This window comes from Centropristis striata, chromosome 5 (genome assembly GCF_030273125.1).
Source record: "Centropristis striata isolate RG_2023a ecotype Rhode Island chromosome 5, C.striata_1.0, whole genome shotgun sequence".
Lineage (NCBI taxonomy): Eukaryota > Metazoa > Chordata > Actinopteri > Perciformes > Serranidae > Centropristis > Centropristis striata.
The window spans coordinates 3,088,320-3,112,551 of NC_081521.1; the positions used below are offsets into that span (position 1 = coordinate 3,088,320).

Below are 24,232 nucleotides of genomic sequence, written 5' to 3' on the forward strand. Positions count from 1 at the left end.
AAATACTGTCCAACATCAACATTCCTATTAGCAATATAACCTTCCAAAACAAAATCACGTTTAATAAGCATCCTAAATTGATTAATTGCTTTAATTTCTTGTTATACCGTTTACTTCTACATTATTATGGGATGTGAAAATCAGTAATGCTGAGATGAGGGAGTTTATTTTGATAAGGAATATATTTTCTTTAAATGTGCAGCTATATGTACTACCAGAGATACACAATAGGTAATTTATGATTAAAAAAAATTCCAATTTTACTTGGAAATTTTTTTCAGCCACTGGAATTTTTTCAAGGATCTTAGTAATTACAAGTGTTCATGTAGTAAAAAATATCAGATTTGAATCCTTAGAGGGATCAGACAAATTCCATTTGGTTGAAGTGTGTTGATGTTGGTGTCTGATGTTGGTGCACTACCCTGGTATCATGATTTCAGTTGTAAGAATTATTTAAATTGTCCCATTCAAGATGCATGTGGTTAAATTTGAATTGCATATTAAAATCATAGACAGTAAAAAAGAAGTGGGTGTAGTCAATGTGATGTCACTCATTAGTTTGTGGGCTACAGTTTTTATTTGTTGGGTGTAGCATTTTGGCCGTCGCCATCTTGGTAAGAACCAAATAATTTGCAGTGTGACTCCTTCTTTTTGCAAGTTTCCAGCAGCAGAGACACAAAAGTTTGACGTTATTGTTTTGCAATGCGCAACTGTTGTAAATATTGTTAAAGGAACACTCCACCGTTTTTTCATATTAAAACATGTTATTCGGTCAAGTAAGACGAGTTGATACAGACCTCTTGCGTCTCAATGCGTGCACTCAATCGCCCTGGCGCGCGGTGCCACTTGGCTAGCACTTAGCTTAGCCCAGTTCATTCATTAGGATCCAAACAGATGGACAGTTAGAAGCGACCAAACTCCTCCACGTTTTCCCTATTTAAATACAGCTACACAAGTAGTTAAACGACCAAGTATGGCGACACAAAATAAAACGTGACGCTTTTCTAAGCGGATAAAAAGGATAACTATAATGTATGGCGGAATAGCACTTGGGAGCACTTCGACTCGGCGCAGTAATATCATCACTCCTGAGGGGAGAAGATTTTTCAGGAGTGATGATATTACTGGTCGTTTAACTACTCGTGTAGCTGTATTTAAATAGGGAAAACGTGGAGGAGTTTGGTCGCTTCTAACTGTCCATCTGTTTGGATCCTAATGAATGAACTGGGCTAAGCTAAGTGCTAGCCAAGACGCGCCGCGCGCCAGGGCGATTGAGTGCACACATTGAGACGCAAGAGGTCTGTATCAACTCGTCTTACTTGACCGAATAACATGTTTTAATATGAAAAAACGGTGGAGTGTTCCTTTAAGAGGGAATTGATGAGCTCAGAGGCATTCTATTCCAATGGATCGGACCATTTTGATTCCCATCCTTAGTGATGACACAGTATTACCACTTAACTGCTTCAGTGAGCTACAGTGGACATCTCTTATGTAACAATGTGACTCTTTGTCAAATGCAGGTGCAACAGACTAACCAACATTATTGCTAATAAGTGAAGATAAAAAGCCATCTGCTCTGATGTCCAGGCTATTCTCAGTCTTTTTTTTTTTTTAACCCAAAGCTTTAGTGGACTCCCGTCTGTCTGCTGCCTCACTTGGCTCGCCTCAGCCTGCTCTCTATCTATCTGGAGGCTGTGAGCAGTGAGCGGAGCTGGCTTTGAGCTCACAGTCGGCCTAATAGCTTTACATGCAGAACCATGTCAGCTCCTGCAGATTACAATTACTGATACAGCTGCCGGCTTATCTGCACCACACCAACTCCTTCACTCACCTCCTTCCTCCATTTCCTTCAACGCCACTTCTGCCATCTCCCCATCTCTCCTGCACCCCCAACACTCACTCTCCTGCTTTCCTTTCACCCCATTACATACCACTTCCTCTTTACTCTTCTTAGTCCACATATCCTTCATTTTTATTTCAACAAGCTCTGTCGTGAACTGTGTATGACTTCATAGGCCTGTCATGTATCCATACAATATTAAAGCACACGGGTGATTGTCATGAATCCACTCAAAGTTATGTCTGTGAAGATTATAAGGACATACTTTTTTAACTCTATTGAGTCTTTTTGGGCTATTTTGTCCATTTTTTAATCCTTTTCATCCTGCCTGTATTCACCACTTAAAAATGTTGTATTTTTGTTTAGTTTTTTTTGGTCATTCTGTGTCTTTTTTGGTCATTTTTTGTCTCTTTGTGTCTTTTTCTAGTCATTTTGTTTCTTTTTTTGGTCATTTTGTGTCTTTTTCTGGTCATTTTGTGTCTTTTTTGGTCATTTTATGTTTTTTTTGGTCATTTTCTGTCTTTTTGTGTCTGTTTTTAGTCATTTTGTGTCTTTTTGTGTCTGTTTTTAGTCATTTTCTGTCTTTTTGTGTCTTTTTTTAAGTCATTTTGTGTCTTTTCTGCTTTGTTTTTACGTCTGGATGTGATGAACAAGTCATGCTTTGGAGCTTTTGGAGACTCCAGAGGGTTAAACTAAATATATTTCACTTTTATATGAATGAACAATATCGCCATAATGAGGCACAATTCATTGTTTTGTGTTAAAATAATATTTTCTATATTCTTAAACATATTTTTGATTCACAAATTCATTACCGTAATGCGTCCAGATAAAAATGTCATGGTTTCCCCACACTTATATACAATAAATATTTAATAAACTTTATAAAAAATAAATATGTATTTGTTTAAAAATGTTTAATTTAACAGAATGTAATAAAACATAATGGTGTTTAACAATGTATAAAGAACAAAATCTGAATGAAAATTGATGAGAAAAAATGGTTAAATTTTACGGTAATGATAGAATTGTTTGAATTAAAATATGTATATTTTAACAAAATACATTTTGGTGATACCAGCTACGCTTGAGCATATTTAAGTGCTTGCCAAAGAAGAAGAAAAAAAAAAAAAATCTATTTAAAAATTGTGTTACGGTAATGAATTTTGCTCACAGTGTCTCTAAAAATGTCAAAAAATGCATTAAAACTTTTCAAATTGATTATAAATTCATATTAACCCATTAAAGCCAGGAAAGCAGATACGTCGTTTTGTAGTATTTCTATTTTTTTCCACCTATTTTCGGTTTCTTGGCCAATGAAATGCATCAGATTACATGTGGGAGTGTCGCAATGCAACATGGGACTTTTCCAGAACTCTGAAATCATCACAAAAAAAGACACAAAATGACCAAAAAAGACACAAAAAAAGACAAAATGACTAAAAAAAGACACACAAAAAAACACAAAATGACCAAAAAAACACAAAATGACTAAAAAAAGACACAAAATGACAAAAAAAAAGACACAAAAAGACACATGTTGGAGTGTCTCAATGCATCATGGGACTTTTCCAGAACTGAAATCATGGTGAAGACGACTATAGCGGAGGGAGCTCAGATATAACAGCTACAAGCTCTCAAATACTTTTTGAATTTCATTTCTATTTGCTACAGAGGCTGAAAAATCTATTATTTAGTAGGAAGAGTTGACACTTCTGTTGAATTTACAGAAAAACTTCAGGTTTTAGGGGGTTAAACAGTGACTTTAGATTGTATATGTTATAGAGTATCAAAGAAAATATGTATTCAATGCTCTTTGATTTTGACTAAGAGCTGCACCATGTTGATGAAAATCACCCATGTGTGTGTTTTGTATTCATACAGTAGGAGTCTTGAAATTGCTTGAAAGATGTAAATCCATTAAAATTCAAGACAAATCCCGCTCAAAGCAAAGCAACTCATTTAACCTGTTTTTCACTCATCTAAACGGCATAATAGCAGTGTGTTACCATATGTCTGACTAAATAAGCAGTCTGAGGGGTACATGATAAAACATCAAGCCATTCACCGGCTCATATGTACCGCTATAATGAAGCATGTCCCCATCTGCTTCTCTGCTGTGTGTGTGTGTGTGTGTGTGCATGAACACAGCTGTTTCCCTCACACCCGTAACCAAAGTCTGAATGAGTTTCCTGAGTGTGTGTGAGAGCGACGACGCTGTCGCTCCATCAGCACAGAATCTCCAGCTGATTACATGGGTTTAGGTATAAACAAGTGAGGCAGGTTTGTCCAATCAGAGCTGACATCTGGCTCATTCCAGCAGGGCTGCTTGACAAACAGACAGACAGACAAGAGGCTTCCCAGCAGCACTATGTGGCTCTGGAGTGGTGCCGCCGCCGCACAGTACCATCTGGGAATCAAACACGGAGTTTAGCACAACGTTTGGCCCCGTGGTCTTTGCTGGAAAGTAGTGGTGGTGTTGGGAAGAGGAGCATTTCTGACACATGATGGGTATTCTGTACTCGTAGTAGGGCTGCACGATTATGGCCAAAATCATAATCACGATTATTTTGATCAATGTGGTAATTACGATTATTAATCATGATTATTCATCATGTTAGGGACAACATCTGTATTTTTATTGCTCTACTTTTAAACAAACAATAGAAGTTTTTAGTGTCCGGTGCTTGTTGTAAACAAACAGAGATCGCTAAGTGAACACCTCCTGCAGCAGCAGCACATACACACTGTACTGCTACAGAGCTAACTGTTAGCCTGTTAGCACATACACACTGTAATGCTACAGAGCTAACTGTTAGCCTGTTAGCACATACACACTGTACTTCTACAGAGCTAACTGTTAGCCTGTTAGCACATACACACTGTACTGCTACAGAGCTAACTGTTAGCCTGTTAGCACATACACACTGTACTGCTACAGAGCTAACTGTTAGCACATACACACTGTACTGCTACAGAGCTAACTGTTAGCCTGTTAGCACATACACACTGTACTGCTACAGAGCTAACTGTTAGCCTGTTAGCACATACACACTGTACTGCTACAGAGCTAACTGTTAGCCTGTTAGCACATACACACTGTACTGCTACAGAGCTAACTGTTAGCCTGTTAGCACATACACACTGTACTGCTACAGAGCTAACTGTTAGCCTGTTAGCACATACACACTGTACTGCTACAGAGCTAACTGTTAGCCTGTTAGCACATACACACTGTACTGCTACAGAGCTAACTGTTAGCCTGTTAGCACATACACACTGTACTGCTACAGAGCTAACTGTTAGCCTATTAGTAATTTGCAGACTGGACGCTAAGGGGTTAACATCCCCGAGCCGATTCCACTTGCTCTCAATGAGTAAGAGTAAGACGGGGTCTCCAATAACACCAGAAAAAGTAGCTGGATTTTAAATAGTCGCTAAGGGGGTCTGAAAAGTCGCTAAATATAGCAACAAAGTTAGCAAGTTAAACACTGCTTCACCCGCTTTTACAAATGGCGCGTGTTGTTGTGGCGTCGAGTACTACGTCACATCCTGCTTATTGCTCGCTCGTTTTTTATTCAGGCAGCTACATGAAACCTTAACTATGTGTTCGCCCCCTGGTGGTTGGTGGACTACTGGTGTAGAAAGTGCTTGATTAGATATGCAGGAGAGACGCATTTTAAAATGGAAATATCGCCGACGATCAGGTTAATTTAATCGTGGCGACCAAAATCGTGATCACAATTAAAATTCGATCAATTGTGCAGCCCTCATTCGTAGTACTTCAGATATATAGCTACATCGCTTCAATCAAGTCGGGCAGCCTAATAGAGCTTTGGACAGCTGTCACCGTTTTCTGTATTTCTCGATAAACCAGGGCAATGCCTAATCCAGTCAGCAAAAGACCAGTAATCATGGTTCCAAATAGATAGATATCTTCAATGTCCTCAACGGAAAGAGCCGTCAGGCACACGACTCACCACCTCTCCCATGTGTCCATCGTGTAGCCAGCTGCGAACGTCCCGACAGGGCAGGTGGCCTCCCCCGAATCAGAGAAGATGGTGTAAATTGCGCTGAGAGACCAGTTGATCAAATCCACATGGATTAAAGTTTAAAAAAAAAAAATCATCTGACTGAAATTTTATTCGCGCTACAGCCAAGTCACGTGCAGTGTGTGAAACATGTTCCAGGTTAGGTTACTTGACACCTGCTTAAGAAATACTAATGCATAAGAATTCAGCGCCGGTTAATTCACGATCACGATGTTTATGATCAGCGGAGACGCTGTGCATAATTAGCCATGCTGCTTTGTTTTGCAACAGTTGCTTCTCCCATGTTTAATATGTGATCACGGTTGAAACTGTTGCTAAGCGATTAAGCGCTACGATCGCAAACCATACGAGCCCTTTTTGTAATGAGTGAGCTGAAGTTGAGTGAGCTTGCAGAAAGTGTCTGTTTTTTTTTCTTTTTTTTTTCTTTTTTGTTTTGTTTTTTATTTATTCATCTATTAATATTTAAACTTGTTTTTTATTGCCTGCATGTTCGAAATAAAGACAATCAAACAATCAATCAATCAATCAAGTTTGAGAGGGCGTGGCCTGAGACTTTCCCAGCGGAAACTCTTTCCACAAAATGAAACACTGCTATTGATCTCATAAGTGGCCTTTGTGAACTCCAAATGATGGAAATCTGTCATAGCGACGGAGAACTTTATTCAGTGAATCCATGATTTTTAGTTTTGGAGAGCAGTGCGGAGAGAGTCTCTCAAAGTATAAGACAGAAGACAAGATGAGACGAGAGGAGCGAAGCAGGGAAGATAAAGGGAGGGAGAGGAGAGCCAGAAACAATATTTTAATGTTATTGTGAAAATGTATAACTGCAACATTTTCACATTAATATAACTCATGCTGTGCCTTTTATAACATATACACCTACAGAAGTTCATCATGGCTTCAATCTGTCACTCAATATTAAGAAGAAGGCAAAAAAAAAAAACAACAGCTTGAAAAACAAAAGAAAAGCCAGAATCTGAATAGAAGTGAGACCTCCTGTTGCAGCTCTTCTCTGCTGAGGATGTTTCTGAGAGGGAAGCCAGGTCAAGGTCTTCATTCAGGCGCGGTGGATTCTTGCAAATGCAATCAAACCAAGAATGCAAAAAAGTTGTGAAGAATGTTGATAAAAACAGAATGCGATGATTTGTAAATTCTTTTCGATCTACATTCAATTGGATACAGTACAAAGACAAGATTTAATTTGAGGTTTTTGTATATATACAGTCTGAATTTGATGCATTCTGTTTATATTCTAAGATTTAGTTTGTTTCCAAACTTCAACAAAACTCTCCTTCTCTCTCCTTCCTTCTATTTATCTTCACTTTTCTGTTCATAACAACAATATGCCGATATATACTGTTATTTAACAAGCTTATGAATCTGTTAATCAAGCTTACATTTTACTACCAATTTATAAATGTAACTTTAAATGGAATTATGCATTTAGAGTTATCTAAGTCAGCCTTATGCTAGTTGAAGCGGGGGGGGGGGGGGGGTTCTCTCTCTTTAATGCCGATTTAAGATTGTGTTACTTCATGTGTCATGTGTAGTTTAATGGTGGTTTATGTGAATTTTAATTTTATTTCTCTTGTAGAGGGTGGAGAGTGGCTGTGTGGCAACGCCTGTTTTTTTTCTGTGAAGGTATGCCAGTTGTTTAATTTAGTTCATGCTCTTAATATTTTTGCATATAAATGTATAAAAAATGAGATATGTGGGTAAGATGTATTTAAGAGAGTTTATGTATTGTCATATTATTTATAGTATAGTATAGGCCAGGGATTCCCAAAGTGTGGTGCGTGGACCCCTGGGGGTGCGTGAGCTGCTGCTAGGGGGTGCCCAAGATGAAAAATGTAATGGCGGTCTGATAATGACACAATTACATTTTTTTCCCCCCACACAATAAAGACGTGTTATTAATTAATTAATAAATACAGGCTATTAAATTTCGTGTCATTTCTTGTTCATTTTTGCATCTATTTTGGTCATTTTTGCATCTATTTTGGTCATTTTTGCATCTATTTTGGTCATTTTTGCATCTATTTTTTGGTTGTTTGGTAATTTTTACATGTATTTTTGGTCAATTTGTGTCTATTTTGATAATTTCGTGCATTTTTGCATCTATTTTTGGTTGTTTTTGATCTTATAATGAAGCGTAGAAGAAGTTAGCTTCTTGTTCTTGTATCATTTTTCCAACCTGTGTTATGATGACGGGGTTGTGTTCACTCCACGCTCATTTAAATTTGCTGCAATTTTTGTTCAACGCAGCTCAAAATATTATAACATTTTCCTAACTGATCTGCTTGGGAATCACTGGTATAGGCTATGTAGAATAAACCCCACAGATACTCAACTACGTCTCACTTATTTCCACACAACACAACGCAGAAATCCGTCTGCTACATTTTTGTATTCCAGTGTTGAACCAACAGTAGTTTGTGAAATAAAAAAAAACATATTTTTACACTTTATGTCCATTTATTTTTTATGTTTTTTTTCATTTTACGGCATAACTACAGGGATTGTTGATTGGATTCTGGGAGCTGCCAAAACACACTAGACCTACACTTAATTCTGTGCCTGAACACATCCCATATAAATAGCTAATTGGCTGCATTGTTCAATCAAAGCACTTTAAACATTGCCATCATTCACCCATTCACACACACATCCATACACTGGGGCAGAGCTGATCATCAGGAGCAGTTAGAGGTTCAGCGTCTTGCTCAAGGACACCTGCCCTGACTCTCTGAGGGAGCTGGGGATGAAACAGGGAGCTTTTGATTACAACAAAAGGTTGTTGTTGTTTTTCTTTGGCAAGCACTTAAATAGCTGGTATCACCTAAATGTATTTTATCAAAATATACACATATTTTAATGCTATAATTCGATCATTACGTAACATTTAACCATTTTTTCTCATCAATTTTCATTCAGATTTATTGTTAAAAAAAACATTATATTTTATTATATTCTGTTAATTTATACATTTTTAAACAAATGTGTATTTATTTTTATAAAGTTTATTACATATTTATTGTATATAAGTGTGGGGAAACCATGACATTTTCATCTGGACGCATTACAGTAATGAACTTGTGAATCAAAAATGTAGAAAATATTATTTTAAACACAAAACAATGAATTGTGCCTCATAATGGCTATAGTGTTCATTCATATAAAAGTGAATATATTTAGTTTAATAAAGTATGTCCTTATAATCCTCACAGACAGAGCTTAGGCTGGTTTGATGACAATCACCCACCTCCTTTGTCTTTCACCAGCGGGTAATTGTGTTGAAACAGCAATCTTGATACAACAACAAGTTTTACAGCTAGCTGAGGCTCACAAAAGAAGAATAAAGTTAATTTATTACATTTTTGCAGCCTCTTAAGGGACAACTTGCCAGCTGCGGTGGCCTCTACAGGCAAATAAATGTAAATAAAATGCTGTTGTTTGAAATATTAAATAAAAGAAAGGCTAAAATGACACATTATCTACTGCATACTTCTGTCTGACTGACTGAAAGAGTTTTATTAAGACAGCAAAGATAAGCAAGCAAACACAAAAGTAAAAAGGTAGTGACTGACTCAAGCTAAAAACTTCCTAGGAAACGATATACAGTTATTGATGTTCTTACAATGGCTATAATAAAAGCAGGTGAGACATAGAAAACCAACAGGTCTTGGTGTGTGTGATAACGTCCTTGAAGACATAAGTGATTTGAACATTACAATAATATTTCCTGTCACTGTGCCACTCTGCAGCCAATTGTGAAGTAATAAAAATAATTGGAGGAATAAAAGGTCATTGTACGAAGAGAGATTAGATTAACATGGAGAACCTGGGCAATAACATTTGTGACTGGCTTTCCAATAAGAGAATTTCACACTTGGAATTTAACTTAATATAGTGTATGATGGGCAGAGAGAGAGAGAGAAAAAAGAGGGAGAGAGGGAGAGAGAGAGAGAGAGAGAGAGAAAGAGAGAGAGACTGCCGCCTCAATATAAAATCAGTGTAACATGCAATAGGCTTTTGTTGCCATCTAGTGTCACTTGGAGGAAATGGTTCAGCTCTGCCATTGTGTAAACATGGACATATAAAGTAACTAAAACTTTATTATAACTGAAAATAACTTTTTTTCTTGCATATCAACATGGTTATGTCTTTAGCTCAGTGTGAAAGCTTTTATCTCCTGTTTAATTATAATGTTTAATTATAATCCTGCTGTGAGTTACATGATAGATTCCGTTTCAGGACCTTGGAGAGTACCACCAACTTGTAAATCTGTTTAATTGTCCATCTTGTGGACAATTGCTGGCAGAGGTGAAATTCAACCCCTGACAAATTTGTCGGCAAAAGTCTAACCCTGGAGTGAAGCTGTCAGGAAGAGCTGTGCTTTTCTATCATTTACAAACTAGCCAACTTTTTTACAGTCCATGGTTCCATGGTTTTCCTGATAATAACCAAAATAATTATCAATAAAACCATGGAAAATGTCTAGACATCAGCTCTTAAATTAAACTCTTATCAGCTATTTTGTTATTATCATTATATTTGTCCAAACAAATGTACCTTTAGTTGTACCAGGCATTAAAATGAACAAGAAATTGGAGAAAACAAGGGTGGACTAAATTTGTTTCTTCCATGGCTGTATTTTTGGTCAATTTGTGCCCATTTCGATCATTTTTTGTCCATTTGTGTTATGTTTGAATCAACTTTTTTTGGTCACTTTGTGTCTTTTTGGTCATTTTTGCAGTTATTTTTGGTCATTTTGTGGGGGGGGGTTGTGTCATTTTTTGTCATTTTTTGATCATTTTTACATCTACACTCATGGAAACAGTCTTGATTATAACCAAAATAATTATCAAAAAAACGAATGAAATGATGGAAAAATGTCTAGATGTCAGCTCTTAAATTAAACTCTTGTCAACTATTTTTGTTTTTATCATTATATTTGTCCAAACAAATGTACCTTTAGTTGTAAAATGAAAAATAAATTGAAGAAAACAATTGAAGACAACAAGGGTGGTTTAATAATTTTTTCCATGACTGTAGTTCAACATGACTTGACTCAACTTACTCTCAGTACCAGGTGCTAGGTTTGGGCCCGTGGTTGATTTAATTGACAATCGATGATAGTTTGAATCAATAGGCAATGCCTATCTAGCTGTCGATGCTTTGACTTTTGCCAATGGAAAACCCAAACTAGAGTTGAGTAAGCCCTGCTATAGTATGCAGTGGAAATGTGTAAGACTGCACACATTTCCTCATGAAGTGTTTCATTAATCTGCAAACAAAAGCTACTATAATATTGAGAATTTTTTTATTGTGTGCACATGTGCAGATGGCATGTATTTTGCTTGCTTTGCTTTGTTTTTAGAATAAATGTCTTTTTGGACTAAACACGCTGTTCCTTTTAATGTTGCACATGAATGAGTGATATGCCAACCTCTGCTATGAAAAGAACTCCCAAATTCCTTCAACCAATACTAAATATAATAATATAATAAGTAATTTATTAATCAGTGTTCCAAATTGATAGTCTAGTAACTTTATGAGACTGATTAACTTATTTTCTGATAGCAAGATTGATCTAAATAAGCTTAAATTCCTAACATATTTTGACGACCCGCATGAGACATTTTGTATCTGTAACCAGATACCCCTACATCTTGGAAATGTGTAAGACCGCACAAATTTCCTCATGTGTTTCATTAATCTGCAAACAAAAGCTGTTATAATAATGAGGATTTTTTGTATTGTGAGCACATGGTAACTTTAACCAGCTAACATTTCTCTCTGTCGCATTATGTCCTAATGAGATGCAACTGATTCACCTGTGCTTTACAGGCGTCTCCAAAGAATGAGAAAAGCGCGGATGGCATTTTGTATTAGCTGAAGCTCCATCAGAGGAAGTTAAAGGGCAGCTAATAAAATAGGCTTCCTAATTGTTCTGCAAGAACAGACAGAGAGAGAGAGAAATTTACCATATGCTAATGTGGCTTATAACCTTTTTTTTGCTTTCAACAGGCACCAAAAGGCCATTAACACATTATAAAAAGAGAAAATCCCTTTTAGCCCTTTAGTTCGACTTGCTTCTTTTCTTTCCATTCTCCCGTTCCCCTCTCTCATTTTGAAATTAATCTGCGGAAGATTTGCTATTAACAAAGACTATTCACGGAGTGCAGCACAGTGGGTGAGGGCCTTGGCTGAAAGATGAAGAAAGAGAGAAAGGAATGACGGGATCAGGCGGTTCACTGAGAAGAGGACAAAAGACAGGAGGAAATGGGTGAGGGAGTGAAAGGCGGAGAAAAGGAAGGACGCAACTAAATAGCAGATGCTGCACATCGTTGTCTGGTTCTCTTTGACTTGTGACTCAGTGCTTTGCCCATGCACACACAGGACAGGAAGCACTTGTAGCACCTTCTCTCCCTTCTCCTCACACCTTTGTTAAGGCTCAAGGCTGAATTCTTCTGTCTTCTCACCATATAGTGATTCTTTACCACCGTACATGTATGGTGATGCCCTCGGCCCTCTCACCTCCAACATCCAGCCTTCGGTCAGAAATCTTGGCGTGATTTTTGACAGTGCATTTAAGTTTGAGCAGCAGGTTAGTGCAGTAGTGAGGAGAAGTTTTTTCCACCTGAGAACACTAGCCAAGACTAAAGCCTACACAGTAAAATCAACATACCCAAAATAACACTGTAAGAGTTAATCTTATCACTTTTAAAGTGTCTATATGGGACCACACCAACTATTAGTGTGCAGTGTTCCAAATTGATAGTTTAGTAACTTTATGAGACTGATTTACCGTGATTTTGCTATATTCCCCCGTCCTAAGAAAATTGGTGGTGCCCCGAGGAACTATCATTTATATAAAGTATTAATATTAATTTAATCCATTTCTGATAGCAAGATTGATCTAAATAAGCTTAAATTCCTGACATGGACTATACACGCTGTTCCCTTTAATGTTGCACATGAATGAGTGATATGCCAACCTCTGCTATGAAAAGAACTCCCAACCAGATACCCCTACATCTTACAACAATTCCATAGGAAATGTTAACTTATCTAGAAAGCATAATCTGTTGCTCACTCCCTTTTTCATCCTTGCGTTATTATTTTCAGGTAAATGCGATGGCATTTGACATTCATTTTCTATTTCCCTCCTATCCTTGCTTTCTTTTCCTCCTCATAATTGGTCTTTTCTATCAACACCCCTTCATCCTTCCTGCTTTTCTTCCCAATTTTCAAAGCTCTCTTAACTGCACACAATGTTTGGCCATCATGTAACCTTGTTTGAAAGAATATTTCCCCCTCTCTTCACTTTTTCATTCTCCAGAAAGCATTATAGTCACTCCTTCCCTTTCATCCTCACATTGTTGCTCTGCTCCTCCACCTCCTCATGATGCTCCAGGAAATGTGAAATCACTTGTGAAGACTTCTTTTTCCACCCTCCGGTTCATTCCCTCCTCTTCAGCTCAATTCTACAGGAAATGTGTGTCATCTTTCCTTTCATTCCCATTCACTCTCGGCTCCTCTTCATTCTTCATCCTCACGCCTTCACAAAATGTTCAGTCACTTCTTTTTCATCCCCACATCCTTCTTGCTCCCAATTACTTAGTAAATGCTTAATCAGCTGTCACCTTCTACTTCTCATATGTTCAGTCTTCCTCATCATTTTTCTCCAGGAAATATTGCATCACTGTCATCTCTTTAAACTTTTTCCCAGACAGGGTGTGAAATTAACATTGGCTACCTGCCAAAAGTAGCTTCTAACCATGGCAGCCTGCTAACTTTGTAGAAATAACACCAGTAAAGCATTATGTTGCAGGGGTTTAGAATATCTCATGGCACTATGTACCAGTTGAAATTTTTTTAAAGGAAGTGGAAGTTGAAGTTGAAGTCATCATATACCTACAATGGAAGGCAGCTGGCATTTTACTACTTGGAGAAAAAGCCAGAAGTACCATCACAGTAGATAAGCAGTGTATTACTGTGAATGGGGGGCTGCAGCAAAACAGATTTTAGGCATATATGAAAACTCTGTAACACTTTATATTAGGGAACACATATTCAACATTAATTAGTTGCTTATTAGCATGCAAATAAGTAACATATTGGCTCTTAATTCGTCATTATTAAGTAGTTATTGATGGGTCACTGGTGGACTAACATAGGCGCAAAGTGACACACTTTATAGAGTAATGATTGACATTATAATCTACCGATCCTCATCCAATCATCCAAAAGGAGCCACCAGTCACGTCAAAGGTCTGGAGAAGGTGGTTTTTGCCATTTCCATGGTTTCGTTCACCGCTATGTAGAGATTATAAAGTCCATACAAAGTAAAGCATATTAAGATCTTAACTCATATACAACAACTTCCTTACTTACTACTAATAAGCACTAATTCTGAGGTTATTGAGGGAAAACTCTTAGTTAATGTCTTACTGGTTGTATAATAAGGCCATGCAGAATAAGGCATTAATAACTACTGAATAATGACTCATTAAGAGACAATATGTTACTTATTTGCACGCTAATAAGCAACTAATTAATGTTGAATGTGTTCCCTCATATAAAGTATTACGGAAAACTCAATATTAGTCCAAGTGTACGCTATATTTAGAATATTTTCACTGCTTTACCTTGCTGTTGGACAGCCCGATTTCTGTTTAGATGTAGGGGACTGAATCCGTTCAAAGCTCTCATCAAAGCCACCAGACTCCATTGACAAAAACAATACATTTACATTTACACTTAGCAGACGCTTTTATCCAAAGCGACTTACAGGAAAAAAGTTGAGATTTGCAATTTACACTACATTTGGATTTATGATTGATTTTTATTTTGTTGTACGATCTGTATTTATTTATGTAGACTAAAAAATAATTTTCTATATATTTTTCAGTATATTTTAATATCGTCAAGAATATCGATATCGGAAAAATATTCGTGATATATCGTGATGTTGAATGCACTTATTGTAAGTCGCTTTGGACAAAAGCGTCTGCTAAATGACATGTAATGTAATGTGATAATCTTTAGGGCCATATCGCCAACCCTGATTTTAGACATTAAGTTGAATGAAATCCTTGCCAGATTATCCTGCTGGACAATATGTATGAAAAGCGCTATATAAATAAAGTTTGACTGATTGATTGATTGACGAAACGTGTAAGCTTCAGAAATGTGTGTTTGCCACAGTGCTTATTTTCTGCAATGATCCTATTCCAATGCAAAGATCCGGGAAGCGAAGTCTCAATAGACCCCATAGTCACGATACTTCCGGGTTGGCCTACAAAAATACATCACCTAGTTTGCTCTCTATTGCATTCACTGGACATAAACCTGGTTGTGTCATTGAGCTATAAAACATCATATGTTAGGAAAAACAGCTTTTTAACTTCTACAGGACAAAGAGCTGTGGAAGACGGGTGATCATGCCCGCTGATTCCACAACAGGGGGGGAAAAATCTAATTTGAATGTGAGAAAAATCTTCACACACTTCATGTTTATGTGCGTATATGTATTCATAGCACAAGGAGGAGTAATTACAAGGAGCCCTCAGCATCAGGAAGTCCGGTCCTGCTCGACAGTCGGGCATTCTGCTCACGACGAGCCTCCAGCGGCTTCTATTAGCGGTGGGAGTGTGTTGGAGTGGAGATAAGACGCACTACAGCATGTCTCCACGCGAGGTGGGGGGGGTGAGGCAGGTGGGAGAGGAGGAGGAGGAGGAGGAGATGGGGAGGAAGAGTCACGTGAAACAGGCGGCGTTGGGTGTGTAAAACAAGCTCGCCCCTTCCCACGGCTTTACCTCCAACCCTGCACCGCTCCATCCTATCTCCAGCTCCAGGAAACTCTCAGGGTGCAATTTACCGCTTGCACTGCACTGATAATACTGTCTCCAGGGCAGGAGGGAGAGAGTAATGGGCTGGGTGAGAAAAGAGAGGAAGACAGAGGGAGATAGACGGTGGAGGGGGGAGAGAAGACGGAAAAAGAGAGGGAGGGAGAAAATGGTAAAGAGAGGGGGAGATAGAAGGTGAACAGGGATGTAATAGGTGGAAGGAGGAGGAAGCAAAAGGAGCATCGCCATGGTAATTACAAATGCAATCCCAAAGACCAATTTCTGTCGCCGCGAAATGCTCCAACATGTGATTAAACCGGAGGAAACCGCAGCAGAATGAATCATAACTTGACTCTGTATAAACTTATCTCCTGCCACGGAGAAACACTCAAATTAATCCACTTTTACACAACGTTATCACTCAACTGTGCAGACAAAAGTGTTAGAATGATTGTTGACCAGAACTCAAACAGTAAGAGACAACAGCTCCACCAACAGGTCACTAGTGGATGTGACAGTGGGGAAAACCAACGTTCAGATCATCCACCACCAAAGGAAATATGTGTAGCCACAGGAGGAGAAAGAGTGACAAACTCAGAAGGCTTTTGCATGCGTATATTGCCAATTTTCCAAAGTAAGATACTTTTAACATGGAAAACAAATAGCTATCATTGCCATGATGAAATCGTCCTAGCAGATTTAAACCAGGCGGCAACCTCCTGGTCTGAGCAGGAGGCAAACCAGGAAGAGCCTTAAGCTGCATTCTACCGGAAATTCCAGCAGGGGGCGCTGACGGAGGCTGCAAAAACATTTCTGTCCATTCATTTCAATACAAAATGAGAAAACTTCTCACTTGATTTATTACCTCAGAAATTTTACCACCAATGGCCCATTCACAAATCACGTCAAAAACATCCTTTTTTATGTACAGTGAATTGCTAATTTGTTGTTGTGGAATATCTTAACATTTCATGCATGCAATCACTACTTAGAAGTTAGTCATTCTGACCAGCTCCTGCATATCGCATCATATTTTTAAGAGTGAACTTAAGACTTATTTTTAATTTGGCTTTTACTTGAACCATTTTAAAATATTTTTCTGCCCATTCATCTTAGTGTTACAACATCTTCTCTTTTATTTATTTATTTGCCATTATTTGTAAATATATATATATATATATATATGCTGATTTCATCTTCTCCGCCATTATTCATCCACAGCTCTTAGCCCTTAGCCACTTAAAAAACAAGTTAAAAAAGCTGGGATTTTTTTACGTTTGATCATGTGACTTTCTGTTAGATCTTATCATCCTGGAACCAGGAACTCTCTGAGTTAATTTACATAAACAGCAACTGTGTGTTCCTGCCCTGTTATGAGCTGGTGTGTGTGTGTGTGTGTGTGTGTGTGTGTGTGTGTGTGTGTGTGTGTGTGTGTGTACTTGACAATAAAAGGGTTGAATGTGTTGTCATGTTTGTGGTCTAAGATCTGAATATCCTTTAGTTTGCACTAAAGGTTTTAGTTGATTATTCTTGGGAATCACTGCTAGATTTTCTGCTTTTACTGCAGCAGTGTAATTATTTATCAGATCTATGCTGCATTCATTTATTCATTTCTTATCATACAAATATGACATCAAACAGTTTGAAATGAATCAACCCTGAGTGTGTGTGTGTGTGTGTGTGTGTGTGTGTGTGTGTGTGTGTGTACACTTGTATTCCAAACATAGTGAGGACCAGACTAACTTCTGATGAGTGAGGACATTTCAGGTGGACCTCACTTCTTCAAAGGCCTTAAAATGTTTGAAGGTTAGGACTTGGTTTCAGGTTTTGGGTCAGGGGCTACGAATTCATTACGTTAATGGCGTGTCCTCAAAAAGATAGAAGTACAAAGATGTGTGTTTGTGTGTTCCTGTACTTCCTACACAATGGAGACCATGACTTTAACCAGCAACCTGAGGACATTTTTTCTTTAAAGGCCTGTTTGAGGGTTAAGACTTAAATTTAAGGTTCAGGTTATAATCAGGTTTAGGGTAGGTGGTTAGGGTTGGGGTTAGGCATTTAGGTTAGGGGTCTAGGGAATGCATTTGTTGAATACAGAGTCCTCACAAAGACAGAAGGACAAGTGTGTGTGTGTGTGTGTGTGTGTGTGTGTGTGTGTGTGTGTGTGTGTACCAGTTTCTTGGTCTTCTCAGCCTCCTGCCGTGTGTTTTGTCTTTCCTTGCTCATGTTTTTAATCTTCTCCTCTTTCTCTCTTTGAGCCACTTTGGCCAGTTCCTCCTTCAGTATCGTCTGCTGACGCTCGTACCTGAACACACACACGCACATTAATACACATATACACACATATATTCTACTTATTTACATATTCATATACTCTTAGTATATTATCTATTGTATGTGCATCCTGTATAGTCAAGTATCTATATGGATTTATGATGCCGGTACAATATATCATCTGATATCATCATTTATTTGAACGTTGTGTTCAGTAAAAATGTCAAAAAAAGTAAAAATCAAAACACATCTGTATAAAACTGCCTATTCCCTTTGATGCCCATTGCCCTGTCCAACCTATTGTAATTGTTCTTAATTGTTTTTATTTTATTGTCGTTTCTTTTTTATATCTTTTGTGTATGGTGTCCAAGAAAGGCGCCTTCTAAATGAGATGTATTATTATTATTATTATTATTATTATTATTATTATTATTATAACCATGCTTCTATTCATTTCATCCCATCATCACTGTCTCATTTCAAGATCCTCCAGTAGTTGGTCACATTTACTTTCAACATATCTCCACTAGAGGGCAGCAGATACCAAACTGTGTCAGATGGAGCATGCGAGTTGTGCTTTTATTACAGCTTATTATTTTATTTTTATTATATTATATTTTATTATTATTATATAATTATTTTATTAGTAAAGACAGAATAGTGGGAGTGATCATTTAAAGATGGTTTGACTCTGTTAGCGTTAGTTTTATATTCCAGAACTGATACAGAGGTGACCGAGATAACTGCAGTTTCAAATTCAAACAGATTTCTCTATCTCGTAATATTAATAGTTATTACATTTGTGGGAAATCGTGTGTTATGTTTGTAGTAGGCAGCAGCTTTTACGTTTGTGGGATTATTGCATTAAAAGCTGCAGATTTTCATTAAATTTGTGGTTTATTACGTTTGTGGCCATTATTATTATTTATACTGGGGGCATCTACACAGCTGCACATTATTTCAGTTTCCTTGAATGAAGACGTTAAAAGAATATGTGGCATAATTGTGCTTCAGTTAAAGGGATCGTTCAGGATTTTGGACATTAAGTTGAAATACTGCACTGTACTACTGTACTGTATGAAATACTTGCCAGTAGTGTAGTAAAGTAAATACAATAGGGCAATAGGGTGTAGTCATATTACTCCATGCCCCCGGACCCCCCTAGATGGTTCAGAACCGGTCAAAACTTCAACACTGGAGCTCGGAAAATAAGCTAATAGCTTTTCATCCACTACACTACTGGCAACTGATTCATACAACCTAATGTCCAAAATCAGAAACTATCCCTTTAAGTCTTTTCTTTGAGTAAGGTACACATAAGCTGTAAATCATTTTGGAGCAGACACTTTAAGTCACTATAAATAAAATAAATTCTGAGCAACACCTGCAGCCTGCTGTGGCTATTTTTATACATTAATATTTAAAGGTACCTTTTATCATATCCTGGCATCCATCAACTAGAATCCTTTTTAAAGACTCAGAAGCTGCATTACTCCACCTACCGTCTCTGTTCTTCCTTGGCGTAGGAGGCTGGTTTGCTGGTGTTGGACTGGCTGGACTGGGTGGACTGGGTGGACTTGGGCCTCTGCTGGGGGCTCTGCTGGGGTCGAGGGGCTGAGCTGGGGCTGTTAGAGGCAGCTGGACAGAGACAGAGAGGCTTTAACTATTACTGTGGAATAAGAGCTAATACACACTGCAAAAACATGAAGCTTACCAAGTATTTTCTTCTTCTATCTAGCTATAATATCTTAATGATCTTGTTTTGAGTATAATTTACCTACTGACCATAGCTTTATGTGCTTATTTAAAGCAGTTATTCTCAACCTTGGGGTCCCGACCCCAATTGGGGTCTCGAGATGATTTCTGGGGGTCGCCAAATCATTTTGGAAGTCAGCTCTGTGTTAAAGTGTTCATGTGTTTTAGTCTTTTTGTTCATTTAATGTCTTTTTTTGAACATTTTGTGTCTTTTTGGGGTCATTTTGTGTCTTTTTTGGTCATTTTGTTTCCATTTTTTGGTAATTTTGTGTCTTTTTTGGTCAATTTGTGTCTTTTTGTTGTTATTTTGTGTCTTTTTTTGGTCATTTTGTGTCTTTTTTTCTTATCATTTTGTGTCTTTTTTAGTCAATTTGTGTCTTTTTGTGGTCATTTTTTGTCTTTTTTTGGTCAATTTGTGTCTTTTTGTTGTCATTTTGTGTCTTTTTTGGTCATTTTGTTTCTTTTTTGGGTCATTTTGTGTCTTTTTTTGGTAATTTTGTGTCTTTTTTAGTCAATTTGTGTCTTTTTTGGGTCATTTTGTGTCTTTTATTGGTAATTTTGTGTCTTTTTTGGTCATTTTGTTTCCTTTTTTTGGTCATTTTGTGTCTTTTTAAGTCATTTTGTGTCTTTTTTGGTCAATTGGCGTCTTTTTGTTGTTATTTTGTGTCTCTTTTTGGTAATTTTGTGTCTTTCTTGGTCATTTTCTTTCTTTTTTGGGTCATTTTGTGTCTTTTTTTGGTAATTTTGTGTCTTTTTGTGGTCATTTTTAGTCTTTTTTGGTCATTTTGTGACTTTTTTGGGTCATTTTGTGTCTTTTTTAAGTCAATTTGTGTCTTTTTGTGGTCATTTTTTGCCTTTTTTAGTCATTTTGTGTCTTATTTGGTAATTTTTTGTCTTTTTTTGTCATTTTGTGTCTTTTTTTGGTCACTTAGTGACATCACCACCCATAAGTGAATCCTGTGCGTGTGAGCCTGCTGCCTGCAGGGTCGGGTGACCTGCTGCTGCAGGACAGAGTGAGTTCAGGGAGGGGTGATGAGGAGGTAACAATGGCTGCATTCAGACTGTAGGCCAATCTGATTCATATCAGATTCCTATTCAAATCAGATTTTTAGGGCTGACTGTCCCACACTGTTTTTTAGCAAGTGTCCAAATCAGATATGGCTCTGTTCAGACCACCCAACAAATGTACCTTTAGTTGTGCCAGGCATTAAAATGAACAAGACATTGGAAGAGAACAATGGTCTAATATTTTTTTCCATGACTGTATTAGTGATGCTAGTAGGCTAATTTATCTTCTTTGTTATGCAGAAAATAAGGTTTCTGGCTCCATTCCGACATTTTTTCTCTTTTTTTTTTAACTATTAAGACAGATTTTAAGTCTTTTTCAGGAGACACAGTGTGCACATGTACTTGAAAGCAGCACATCCAACAATTTTAACAGCAACAGTTTCTTTTGAAGATTTCTCTGGGAAACCATGAGGTGCAGATAAACACTATGAGGTGTATGATACCTGAGTCTTTCTGAGGGCTGGAGGCTGCTGAGGAGGTGTTCTCTGGAGCGATGTTGGCTACTCCTCTCATCCTCTGGAGAACATCTTCTGACAGCTGGGAGGGATACAGAGCAAATTTATTTTTTAAAAAGATAAAAGATGGGAAAGCTAAAAACATAGAAACCAAACAGACTTGAGAACACAGGACTGCCCTGGAGCTTTTTCTGTTCTTTGCTTTGTTTTCTTCACAACAAAGAGAAGCCAATCTGCAAGTTTCGACAAACTTAATAACAGTTTACTGGAGCATAAAGCGTATCGTTCACATTAAGTGGGGCCATCTTTATTCAAAAGAAAGTAATCTTTTTTTAATGTTTTGGGAAAAACAGAGTAACTTTGTCCAAAGGCAAAAACACAGAAAGCTGCTAAATACGCCAGAAAACAGCAGCTCACTGTAGCTCGGCTTTATGTGTGTGTGTGTGTGTGTGTGTGTGTGTCCAGGGAAATTGTTACATCAAAAACCACAGTAAGCAGCAGCCGCCACTGACTCACTGTTTCTATGACTCACATGATTTGAATGTGCAGAGAGAGTCAACAGATCGTCTGTGAGACTGTTTTACATGTTTTACTGACATTTTAACAAACATTTTCACAAACATTATGATGTATTGAGGTACCACAACAATAAACTGGAATTGTGTAGGTGTCTATGTTATATTTCCATGGATGTTAAACTTCACAGTTTGCATTTGCTCGGTCTGAAGGTGCCTTCAGGTCCTGTTGGAAATCTGGAGATTGCATAAAACATTCAACAAGTTGTCAAACATCTCAGGAAGAAGGGATTTATAATGGCAGCAGTCACATGACATTCATCCGTGCATTTTCTTTGTATGTGCATGAATGTGCCTTTTATTTTTAATTTTGAAATATTTAGAGGTTATCTGTTGTTCTTGTGACCACACCCAGCACTGGGTGTGGTCACAAGAACAAGGCTGCACTCAACAGGCTGTGAAGGTCAGGGTGTAAAAAGTAAATTCCATTTTTAACCCTCTATGGAACGGTGTTGCCCTCAGGCAACACACCCATTTTTGACCTGTCAAATTCCTACAATGCATCTTTTTGAGTGATGCAATACTTTAAAAAAGAGGGAAGAGTATAGGGAACCAATAGCAATGCTTTGTTTTGTCACATGACCTCCAGGAGGCCAAATTGAAACCCTTTTTTGCAGACTTTTGACTTTTGACAACTTTGCCATTTTGCGCCACAAAAAAAATCCCTACTGATAGGTGAGTAAACCTTTATTTTTGATAGTTTCATGCAATTTATTTTCTAATAAATAATGGAAACTTGTTAAAATGCAACTGTTGAAAATTGTTATGGAAAGCCATTATGGAATCAGCATGGCAGCATGAGATATTGGTAGTGTGTTTAGGTGTGTGTGTGTGTGTGTGTGTGTGTGTGTGTGTGTGTGTGTGTGTAAATAATGTTCAAAAGCATACCATTCATCATAATTTTGTTTTGATCTTTACAATTTAACAAATATATATTTGATGTTGGTTGCAGTAAAGTAAAGTTCAGGCTATTACTATACTCTGTGGGCCATATTCTTCTATTATAGTGAACTTCACATTTCTTATTTGCTTATAATTTCCACACATGGCAACAGGCAACAAACCCAAAACAAAAAAATATGTTTATTTATTCAATTTTAAGACAGGAAAAAAATGTTTGGAGTTTTTTTTTAAACTTGTTAGTCCTCCCGTCGACTATACAGCCATGGTCCTCAGGGGTCAAAAAGGACCCCATGACACAAGACATGTAGAAAAATATTATTATAATTTATTATTACTTTTTTTCATCTTTTAAGGCAACTCATGACCAGAAAATGTATATATAATTTGCATATTTGTTTCATTATTATTGGTAAATTATAGTCAAATATACAAAATTAGGCCTCATTTCAAGAGAAAAAAAAAGTAATAAACCCTGAATATGTTTTTCAATAGTTAAAATGAAATAATTTCTTCATGGGAATGCACAGAGTAGGTAATGCCAACTTTCAGTGAAACTTATGTTTTGAAAACATTGTACGTTTTTAGATGACAGCAAAAAAAAAGTTTTTTTAAAAATCACACCTTTTTATCTATAAAGGATGCAGAGGGTCATGAATCATGAAAATGATTATATTAAATTGATTATATAAATATATTAAAAAACATTTGGTCAACAGTGTTGACAGTCTGACTGGGCAACCTGAGATGACATTTGTTAATCTAATCCATGTTGTGGAGGTCAGAATGGAGGTGATGGAGGACAGGATGAAAAGGTGAAAGAGGTCAAAGGCTTATACATTCTGCAAAGGTAACGGTTTACATACGCTGTAGAAAATGTTTAATTTTGCTGTCCTTTTTTAGTCATTTTTACATCTATTTTCGGTCATTTTGTGTCCTTTTTTAATATTTTTTACATCTATTTTTGGCCAGTTTGTTTCTATTTTGATAATTTTGTGTCCTTGTTTAGTCATTAGTCATACCAGGCATTGAAATGAACAAGAAACTGAGGAAAACAAGGGTCTAATCATTTTTTCCATGACTGTATTTAGAATACATAAAACAATCTGAGTGGATCCATTCTGCATAACGAGTACTTTTGATACTTTAAGTACATTTTGATGCTGATACTTTTGTACTTTTACTTTAATAAGTTTTGAATGCAGGACTTTGACTTGTAGTGGAGTAATTTCACAGTGTGGTATTAGTACTTTTACTGAAGTAAAGGATCTGAATACTTCTTCCACCACTGGTTTTATGTCCCAAATCTCTCTGCTAATGGAAATACAGCAGAATCATTGATGTCATAAAAAAAAACTGCATAAAAGGCATCAACCTAATCTCAGTTTCAAAATTAATTGTGCAGCCCAAATCACTAGTATTTATTCATGCATTCATTCATTATCATTAACCGCCT

General features: G+C 37.2%; 1 protein-coding gene across 2 annotated transcripts in view; it reads right to left on the minus strand.

Annotated features, from left to right (window-relative positions):
• The window catches only part of chchd6a (coiled-coil-helix-coiled-coil-helix domain containing 6a), a 107,410-nt gene that overhangs the window by 81,317 nt on the left and 1,861 nt on the right, over nucleotides 1-24,232 (minus strand). For both annotated transcript variants that reach the window (XM_059333783.1, XM_059333782.1), the window contains exons 2-4: nucleotides 21,290-21,383; nucleotides 19,526-19,661; nucleotides 17,922-18,054 (exon numbers count right to left, since the gene is read on the minus strand). In XM_059333783.1, coding sequence (XP_059189766.1) covers nucleotides 17,922-18,054; nucleotides 19,526-19,661; nucleotides 21,290-21,383 — 363 coding nt within the window. The remainder of the gene's footprint in view (nucleotides 1-17,921; nucleotides 18,055-19,525; nucleotides 19,662-21,289; nucleotides 21,384-24,232) is intronic.